The 10861-nt window shown below is 40.7% G+C and overlaps 1 protein-coding gene across 3 annotated transcripts in view; it reads left to right on the forward strand.

Moving 5' to 3' along the window:
* Positions 1–10861, forward strand: part of abr (ABR activator of RhoGEF and GTPase) — a 120058-nt gene that overhangs the window by 40941 nt on the left and 68256 nt on the right. For 2 of the 3 annotated variants that reach the window (XM_058626979.1, XM_058626980.1), the window contains exon 2: positions 2709–2890. In XM_058626979.1, coding sequence (XP_058482962.1) covers positions 2709–2890 — 182 coding nt within the window. Of the gene's footprint in view, positions 1–2708; positions 2891–7326; positions 7574–10861 lie in introns of those variants that run through there. The other variant, XM_058626981.1, reaches the window with a different exon arrangement.

The raw sequence follows: 10861 nt of genomic DNA on the forward strand, positions 1-10861 counted from the left end.
ACTGCTCTGTTGAGCATTAGTCGCAGGTTAGGACTAATGAATTCACTATTTTTAAAAAAAAATCAAAAAAATCCTCCTGTAGTCTGACAATGCAGCATTGATTTTCCTGCTGGTCACACATGAATATTGTCAGGGAGCATTAGCTTTGAACATTTTAACTTTTTAACCTGTTAACCTGTCCATGTTGAGAAACATGCACATGCACACTCCTATGTCACTGGCTCATGGACACGTGAGAGAATGTGTTAAGGATTTACACTGTTCCAATTCTTTAAAGCACTGTATCGAAATAATCTTGACAGTGGCTACTATTTGGCACTCTTTAACTCTATCCCCCTTATTTCACTTTAGGGCTACAACTAATGATTGATGGATCTGTTACTTTTTGACATTTAACAATCACAATGCTGTTAAATAAGAGTAACAAATTGTCACAGTTCTGCGTTAATTATTTTTTTATAGAGCAAAGAAACCAGAAAATATTCACATCGGCAGAGACGCCACAATTTATAATGTCTGTGTAATGACTTTTCAATCACATGCTTTACATCAACAACAACTGGTTCCTCTCCGTCCTTCTCTTCCTTGTTAAACCCCACAGCTTCCATTTTTTGGCTAAACATATTAACTGCCTTCTGATTTCATATTCTGCTTTTAGCAATTTTTACATTTAGTTGTGCATTATTGAATTTCCTCCTCTTGCTGTATGCCTCAGTACTGTTAAAACACTGCCAGCCTGAAGGAGATGGTGTGTGTTTTGCAGTGGATCGCAGAAGCATGTTGTTGTTTGAACTCAAGCTACTTAAATCAAACAGATTTAGGTAGCTCTACTGATTGTTTTTTAAAGTGGGAGAAATGTATACACTATACAAAAAGAATGGTAGTCACAGCTCTGTTCAAGCCTTTGGCTGGGCTTCATCCATGCAGAACCTTGATATATTCACTCTGGTTCAATTGGAACACTGAGCCTTCCACTTAGTAGACCACAAAGTTTCCTCCCAACTCCCAGATGAGGATCCTAGAGCGAGATATATCAGGAAAACACCTGACATAAGAACAAGTCTGTCTCTCATCCGAGTGCTCAAAATTTGCTCAAATAGCTTCCGATGTGACCTGGAAGTATGTCAGTGGCAGCCATAATAAGAGCTGTTCCAATTCTCTAAACATTAAAGCCATGTTTCCATCGAGTGGAATGGTTCGGTTTGGTACATATATTGTTTTTGCGTTTCCATTTGGAGAAAATTCCAAAATACCCAGCCCCAACCATTCCATTTTTTGACACCCTTCCCTTGGGGTACTAGAGTAAAATTCTGCGGGTATGGTCTGCTTGGAGTGAGACCAGTTTCACCCACAATAGTCAGCTAATTAGGCAACAGAAAAGTGTCACCCATTGTGACCGGTGTAAATATTCCATGGAAGTCGAGTCAAAAAGCCCAAAAAGAACAAGAAAAAAGTCTACTAAGTAAAGGTACTGTTATCTGTTGAAAAACAAGCCCGAACCAGGACTTACAGTAACTGCTCCAAACTGTACTGTACCATGACGCAAACGCAGCATAAGGGGCTTCATTGCTTCCTTTCATATTTCTCAGCATATAGGATACACTTGACTGTGTCTAAGTCAGCTATACGATGTAAATGCATCATTTGTCAGCTATTTGCCCAACAGCTACAAATAAACCATATGGCAGCTGTGACTCACCCATTAACACTATAACAGACGGAGGGATTATTTATTTAATTTTTTTAATGTTTAAATCAGGCAGATGGGTGGTCCTCCGGTGATGGTGGGTTATGGTGCGTGTCTGAAGGTGACAGACGGTATGTGTCGGCGTCAACATTAGCTTGCTTGATGGTGTGTGTGTCACTCCTGTGGGGATTGACCGCTGCTTTTTACTTTTCACATACTTTTTCTTTGTGGCTTGTTTGATTTGTCCAGTTTTTTTGTACATGCACTGTATGTGTGCGAGACTGTGGTGAGCTTGGCGCGAGGTTATACGCTGACGGACAGTCAAAGTGACGCACCTCCCTCAGGATTCCTTTGTCGAAACATTTGGTTCCGCTCTTTCACCAGCCTTCTGCTGTGGGGCTTTTTTGTAATAGTGACACAGCGTTACACAAGTACTTCTGCCAGTTCATCAAGGAACGTGCTGCGTTTTGTCAGATGGTCAGAACAGGATTAGTTTTTTATTTGCATGTCAGTGTTCATTGTTCTCACCAGTGTTGTCCATCCAAAAAGTAATTCCTATCCAATGTTATTGCTATCCAATCCCTTTACGTCACCTCTGCACGTGAAGTTGCACTCGGAATCCTTTGCTTTTCGAAGCAGGGGTCGTCTTTGACAAGCGGAAAAGCGACGAAAGCAGAGGAGACTGCACATTCGTGTCGCCGCCGTCACGTTGGCTGCGCTCGGAGCCACCTGACACATTCATATGCGAGTTTTACGGCAGCATCTACAGTCACAGTTAACTCTGTGACTCTGATCTTTTTATTAAAACGTGATTATACACTTATGCACAACAAACTTTGGGGTACTGGGTTCAAAAAAGATACTGCACTGGAGTTGTGCTTGTGTGTCACTGGAGCTTAGTGACAGCCTTGTTCTCTGTGGTGAAATGTTAACTGACATCTGTCTCTCTTCTTCTACCCCCAAACACCCCCCCCCCCTGTTTTCCCATCTCTACCTCTCTCTCTGTCATTCGGTCCTGCAGATTTCAACTACAACACAGATGGCTACGAGGGAGACGGGGCAGAGGACGGCAAGTCTCAGGACGGTTCGGAGGCGCTGCCGTTCATAGATGAATCGCCCACCATGTCGCCGCAGCTGTGCTTGCCCCAAGGTCATGATGGAGAAGCGGTGTCCCCCTCACCACCAGAGGGCCTGCTGCATGGGGTAAGAACACACGCACACACACAACAGGGATGTAGATACAAATCAGTGTCGGTCCTCAACATTTCAACGTCCACACTCCTGCTCGTGTTTTCAGACAGTGGAATAATGGGACAGATGGGAGAGAGAGGGGACATGAGACATAAATCATAAGCTGGATGTTCCACTTTGGGGATCAGTCACTCGATGACTGATCACTGTTCACATGTGCAGCACACGCTCCAGGCATGTTTCCTCTGCAGAAAGTGTAACACACCTGAAATATTTCAAGGAATATTATTTTTTTTCCCTGAGTTGTTAGGTCTCTGATGTGTCATTTAGTATTTCGGGGTTTGTGCATGTTTCATCTTGAAGTTTGCTGCTGCTGCAGCTTGACCCGTTGTAATTGCTAACAATTACCCACAATAGCTGGATTGCCTGAAGCTCACTGCAGGTGGTGCATTCACAGCAGCTGGAAATGACCGCTGACCCTGATGGGGTTTGATGCCACCAGCATCAGACTGCTGCTCACTGTGTGAATTATGAATATGTTAATTAAGGACTGTATCTATCCACTATGCTGTAAAGACTTTCTGCATCTTTTGCAGCAGTTTCTCAGAGCTGACACTATTTAGTATTTAGTGCTAAATATATATATTTACATATGTATATATGTGTGTGTACATATATATGTATATATTTATGTGTATATATATATATATGTATGTATGTATATATGTGTATATATACACATATATACATACATGTCTATGTAGCAGTTTCTCAGAGCTGACACTATTTAGTTCTAAATATATATATTTACATATGTATATATGTGTGTACATATATATTTATATATGTATATATACATATACATATATACATACATATATGTATATATATACATACATATATACATATATATGTATATATATATATATATATATACATACATATATACATATATGTAGCAGTTTCTCAGAGCTGACACTATTTAGTGCTAAATATATATGTACATATATGTATATATAAATATATATATATATATATATATATATATATATATATATATATGCTTCCACAAGCTGTTTTAAGATGTAGTTTCTCATATCCATATTTTTTGAGTTGTTGTCATAATTGATTTCACACTTCTTTTTTTTTACACTACTACGTTTTTTATCTGTTCGCTGTGTGTGTGACTGTTTGTGTGTCCATCACCACTTGTGTGTGTTTGCATATTTGATGCCATAGGGAAGTCCAGCGGGAGTTGTTTTGATCTTGACCTGAAGCAGCACATAGTCTTCTTCACACGTCACTGCAGCTGTGACGTACAGCATATGCAAACAGTCTTTGTTTGCTCTTTACGTCTTCACCATCCACTCGCTCCACCTGCTGTCACAGCTCTTCATGGCTCACGTTTAATCTCTTTTCCAAGCTGCCCCAGTATCGCTGCACGCTCATGTAAATACAACGCGCCCTCGATCGTTGATCTTTTAGTAATAGAGGTAATAAATGAATTATTCAACTTCTAGTCCTGTCAAATTTCCCTCTAAGGCCTCGCCGTGCTTGGTCACTCGGCTCGTGTAAATGTGTCTCCATCTAGTGGCAGCATGGGGTCAGAACAGACCAAATATTTTTCACTTCAGAGGATCATTCCTTACTTACTTTGGAACAGCATTACTGGAATAAACAGTTCTGGATCTGGTCACAAGGCACAATGTCAGCCTCAGGAACTGAGGACCATTATTGTGAATCATGAATTATCTTCAGATCCACCAATGTAGTGGAGGTGACCCGTTTCAGGAACACTCTTAAAAGTTAAAGAAAGTCTTAAAAAGAGGCCCTTCATGGTAGTGCAGTTTTGGCCTCAGAGTTTTCATGCAATCTGTCCACCTTCAAAAAGCCAATATTAGGAGAAAATGTGTCATTATTACTATTCAGATTTATTTTTGTGTAAAACCTGGGTCGCTAGTTGAGTCAGAGAAGTTTATCCTGGCTGGTTTTAACGTTGTGAGAGATTGTTTGTGGAGAGTTAATGTGAGGCACTGTTGTCTTTGGACTCGGAACGTTTTCCACTGAGTGTGTTCTCTCCTCACGACCTTGTGTAGTCGGCCTTGCTTTTCCATTGAACTTGCAAGAGCACCAACGCTTACTCCTCCACGTTAAAATACATGAGTTTCTTACATTAGTATGTTAGGGCTGCAATGTTTAACGATGAATCGAGTATTAAATGAATCATCAGCTATTTGGATAATTAATTGATTGGTTTGAAGTTTTTTTTTAAATAATCAAAACAAGTTCTCAGCTTTCAGCTTCTTAAACTACTAAATGAAGCATTTAAAATTTTGAAATAAGCACATACATTGGTATTAAGGTTGTACATCAGAGGTCCCTGTCTGAGAGTGTTATCAAGAAACTTAACTTGTTGTTTTTAATCACAAAAATTTGTAAAATTATTAGTTAATAATACTTTTAGTTAATAATAGTTTCTTAAATAATATTCAACTGAAGCAGATCATTTAAAAAAAATTGTAAAAAGTTTAAATGGAGGGAGGTCTTTATGTTGTACGCCATAAATAAACCAGGACTGAGTCATTTTATGCTTTTGTTTTCTCTATTTGACTTTATTTGTCTTCCCTCGCCCTTCTGTGAGCCTTTCTCCGCCCATGTTGATCACAAATAGACGCTGTGACCCAGACATACAAGCCACAGGCACAAATTCATCCTTCTTTATTTTCCCAACACTCTTCCAAGTCAGTGGCCTGCAAAAAAGAGTCTGACCTACTTAGACGGCCAAGAAAGTTGGAAACCTGATGGACGAGGCTTGCTTTCCTTTGGGGAGCAAAGACGATGTTTGTGACTTACAGTGAAGGAGAAAGTAAACTGATCAGTCGCATTATTAAAACAGGTAGCTGTGATTTTATCACTGTGGGTGATTGGTGGAGTGTCGATGAAAGAGTTGGAGGCGTTTGTAGAGCAGAGTAGTTCTGGATGCCATTTCCTGTGAAGCTGCTTTTAGGGGTCAGAGGTTAGAGGTTGTGGTGGTGTGTGAATCGGCTCCATTCATAAACTCACCAGCTAACTCGCACACACTAAATCATCATTTCCTGACTCCAAATTAAATTTGCAGTGTGCACAATTTTTGCCGATTTCTTTTCCATTGTTGTCGATGTGTGAGTTTGGTCTTCATGAACGGAAAGTGATGTAACATTTGTATGCCGTGTCCTTCATCTGAAAACAGACTCTGTCAAGCAAGACTGTTGGACGTGACGGAGGGAGCATTTGCATGTATACAGAAGCTATGTTTACACGTGCAAAATGTCTTTACAATTCCATTGTTTACATGGATGCAAAAAATGTAATGATCCGATAATGGTGCGTGTACACGTGCATCAAGCCTTCAGCTTGCTGTAACAAAATAGAATTTTTTTTTTTTTTTTATGTGGATCAGACCCGTGATAGCACCAAACCAGGAAGTGATGATCGGATCGACTGTTTATAATGACAATCGGCATATACCAGCCCTCTAGTTTGGAATGAAATTTGTTTAATAGGCTGTATCGGATCAGAGTTTTCGGATTGGCAGGTTTACATGAGACATATTTATTACTTATGTCCATGTAAACATAGCTTGTGGCAGTACAGGAGGTGGGTGGGGCCAAAAAGAGGTCAAACTCCAACCTGTGTGAAGCTGTTTGTCTTTACAAGCACCATGTTCCATCTGTTTTTACAGAAAACAAATCACCACACACAACTCATTTGACATTGAGCTATTGTTTGTATTTTAAACTTACACCACTGCAGCTTTACCATTCACAATTTTTCAGTTCAGTTTAATCAACATCTAAAGCCATTGATTTTCTTAAATTAGCTCGTCTGGCACAGGGTGAACATGGTTTTATATTTTACTCCCACGTGCTGCCTGAGTTTCCCGGCTGTAACCCAGTGAACTACGTGACCTTTAATTGGAATCAGCCACAGCAGCAGCAGCAGCAGCAGTGTGTTAGCTGGTCTCAGCTCAACATCCAGGGCTCTCAGCAGATCAATAAAGAGACAATGGCGAGAGAGGAGGAGACATTATAGAAGCCCGCGACAGTCAGTGATGTGAGAAAGAGAGGAGGAAGTGGATTTTGCTTGAAGTAAGAAATAAAAAAAAAAAGCGCGAAGCAGAAAAAAAAGAGTGAGGCACAGAATGAACCGGGACGTGCAGACATCTAGGAAGTGGCTGGATAGCGTTTGTTGTGATGGGAGGGGCGGCAGTGAGGGAGGGCAGACCTCATCGACCGAGGTGGAACAGTGGCACACACACACACACACACACACACACACACACACACACACACACACTTACAGAGTCCACACACTTCCAGACACACACCAGGAAGCTCAGCAGCGGAAGGGGGTGGGGTTGTGTAGGCGGAGTCCTCTCTCTTTCTCTCGGTGTCCAGACGACTTGCTCTGAAGGGAAAACACACTGATGTGTCCGGGCAGGCCCTGAAGAGGGGGAATCACAGGCTGAAAGAGGAGAGACAGAGGAGGGAGAGGGAGAGAGAGAGAGAGAGAACGAGAGAAGGAATCATGGAGGAGGAAGAAGAGGAGGTGCTGTGCTACTTGGACAGGGTGCTGGAGGAGGAGGAGGAGGAGGAGGAGGAGGTGTTTGAATATGGGGAGCTGGATACCATCACTCCATTACATAGTCAGTTCAAGGTGAGACAGCAGCTGGATGCAGGGGAAAATACACACACACACACACACACACATGCATACTCAAATAAGTCCACACTTTTACACTGCTAATGCTGTGACCAGGGTTAAAAGCTAAATACAACAAAGTGGAAAGTGTTATTGGTGTGATGGCATCATGTGCTGCCTTGTGAACCATCTGTACTGTAAGACACAAGTGTGTGGACAAGCATGTGCGTGTGTGTGTTGCAGTCATTGGTTGTCTCAGTGTGACCCGATGAGGCAGCTACTATACAGCACGTCTCTTCACTCACTGCTGCTTTCTGTTTCTCACAGTAACTTCTGCACATTGCGAAGGTGTTGGGTAATTGTGTTTGTGTATGTGTATGTGTGCGTGTTTGTGTACACTCCTCCCCGTAGATTAATAGACAGAAAGCAGAATCTGTCTGAGCCACACTCGAGTGTCGATATCAGCCTTCTTATCACACAGACTGAGACCAGAGGGCACAATAGAAAGGCCATGTGTATTTGTGTATGAAACGTGTTCATATATACTCCAAAGTGCATGCACCGGAGCAGCTTTCCTTGGAAAAAATCCTGTATTTTTCATTCTGCCCTCATGCCACACAGTAGCTCTTTGTGCAGCAAAGGGAAAATACTCCTGCTGTCGTTGGAGGGAAAAAAAAAAATAGTTTTCCCTTCCTGTCCTCTCTTTCAATCCTTCTGTTACATATTTGTCACTGAGAGGAATATGCAGGACACGTCACCAACAAATACACTGATTCTTTTGAGTTGTGGACGTCTGTTTTTTTTGTGTTGTTCAGTCAAGGACTCACTCACACTATGATAATCTTAAGAAATATTGCAGAATTCAATATTTAAATAATAACAAAAAACCACTCTGACATGAAGGTGTTGGCATGCATATAGTTTGTGGAGTTAAAAATAACGAGTGGGCAAAGCAGCAGTTCTGATGTTTCAAGAATTTGACTTATTTCTAGATTTTAGCACAAGAAGTCAGGAGAATGACCCCTCAGTTTGTTTTAAGGAACACCAGCGAAAAAGACACAAACTTCAAAAAATCAATCATGGTTCCCTTCCATTCATTTGATGTTAACTCATTTAGTATCTGTATTATATGTGCGATAGGGTTGAAAAATACTAAGTAATAAAAACCTACAATATGAACATGGTCCAAATAGAAAGGTATTGCAGCTCTGATGAAATTCTGCAGGTCAGCGGGAAATCACTCTTGCTATTTAGAAAAAAAAGTGTATTTCTTGACAGACGCCAAAAAATAGCGTCTAATCCTCATGATATGAATATATTTTTTTGATGGAAGGGTTGGAGATCCTGGAAAAACTGTTCAAGCTGGCTACATTTTGAATTCAAAAGTCCAAGACAATGTGAAAGGCAACAAAACAACAACAACAACAAAAATCATGGTTCCTGCAGGCTTGCTTTAAAGCGATTGTTGCATAATGACTAATGAAATGCAAAAATACCAATATGATAGTAAATAGACAGTCTGACCTCACGTAAACTCCGTTTAACCTTGAATCTTTAGAATGGATTGCTCTGCTCTCTCACCATCAGCAACTACGTTGAGTTGCGCTGTGGCCGTAGCGTGACTATGTCAGGAAATCGGACAACTACCGAGTCCCAGTATACATGCGGAGGAGAAATTTGATTTATCGTCAATGTACGCTTGGCGACACCTCCAAAAGTGGTGCTGTATCTTTCTATAAGCTATTGCTATTGGATCCGTTTCCTGTTGACATTTTGTGAAATGGATGGTGCTGATGTTCTGGATGTTTCACACCTGCTGTACGTCAGTCCAAAAGTGTGTCTTCTCCGCAGCTTTCGCTCAGATTTCACTCGGCTTCCATCGTGGTGTTTGTTCTTTTCCGGCAACAGTACTACAGTGTATAAGTTGTCTCCTTCTACTTTTGGGTCAGAGACCGGGGGGGGGGGGGAAATGGTTTGGAAGAATTGGTGCATGCACAGAACGCAAAGTCTGATTAAGCGCATACAAAAAGGAGTAATTGGACTTGGGAACAATTAATCTAGCTATGTTAGTCCAACAAGGAATAGTTTGATTTTACTTGGACTAACACTCTATCATCTTAGTCTGACTAAAATGGAGCTTTTAACATGTATGTAATACCTAATAATTCTGTCAATAATCATTTAAATATATATTATGTACACACTATTTATGTGGTATCTGCATATACGCTATCCTATCATTATCAGAAGCTGGATGCGAGTCATGATTGGGTTAAAACAATGAGGTCATGGCTCCTTCCTCCTCTTATCAGTCATAGTTGATGTGCTGATATCATTGTGAGGATCTAAGTGTGTTAATAATTAATCTTCCTCTCCGCTTCCATGACTGATCTTTGGCCTCTTTTGGTCTTAAGTGTTGAGCTCTGGATGTAGCATGTAGGGGCAAAGAGTGAAAGTCTACCTGAGCAGGTGTTCATTTGCTAAAGGCTGTTAATGTCAGGTCACTGTCACGTGCAGTTTTATGAAAGAGCAGTGTTTAATGAAGCATGTTTTATGTTAATCTTATTTAGACTTCTTCATATCATAACATATTTACCAGGACTATTTATTTGCAGTTAATCACAGCTAAATAGTTGATTGTGATCAGTGGTGGAAAGAGTACTGAAATATTCTAGTAGTAAAAGTACCACTATTTTTGATAACATTTTACTATCAAGTTAAAGTAAAAAAAAAAAAGTAGCTTGTTTAAAATGTACTTAGAGTAAAAGTCACTTAGTTACTTTTTTAACAAGGTTGGGGTTTTTGTGTCATGCAAAAAGGACAAGGGGACACAAATTTAACATCAAAGGCAAACCTTTAGAAATTAAAGTGCTGATAAAATAAAATATGTAAACACAATGTATCAAAATGGGTCAAAGGTCACACATTCTTTAACTTTCTAACTCACTCAGGGACCATAATTAGTGCCAATTCACTTGTCCTCATCGTTCACCTGTCCTCATTGTTCATCTGTCCTCATCATTCACCTATCCTCATCATTCAGGAGTTCCCGCTTGCTGTCTCAAGCCTTTTATGGGGCCCTAAGATGAATTTGATTTGAGGGTCTTTCTCCCAACACTTTAGTTTAGTTGGTGCTTGACTATTGACTATTGACTATGTGTGACAACAAGCTCATCTCATCTAGGTCCTGCTAAGAAGAGGGTGGAGAAGGAGGAACGTCAGGGATATACAGTACACTTTGGTTGCACACTTACACGTGTGTGCACCAGTGGAAACACATACACTATCAGACCCTGTCCCCCT

Source organism: Solea solea, chromosome 4 (assembly GCF_958295425.1).
Source record: "Solea solea chromosome 4, fSolSol10.1, whole genome shotgun sequence".
NCBI lineage: Eukaryota > Metazoa > Chordata > Actinopteri > Pleuronectiformes > Soleidae > Solea > Solea solea.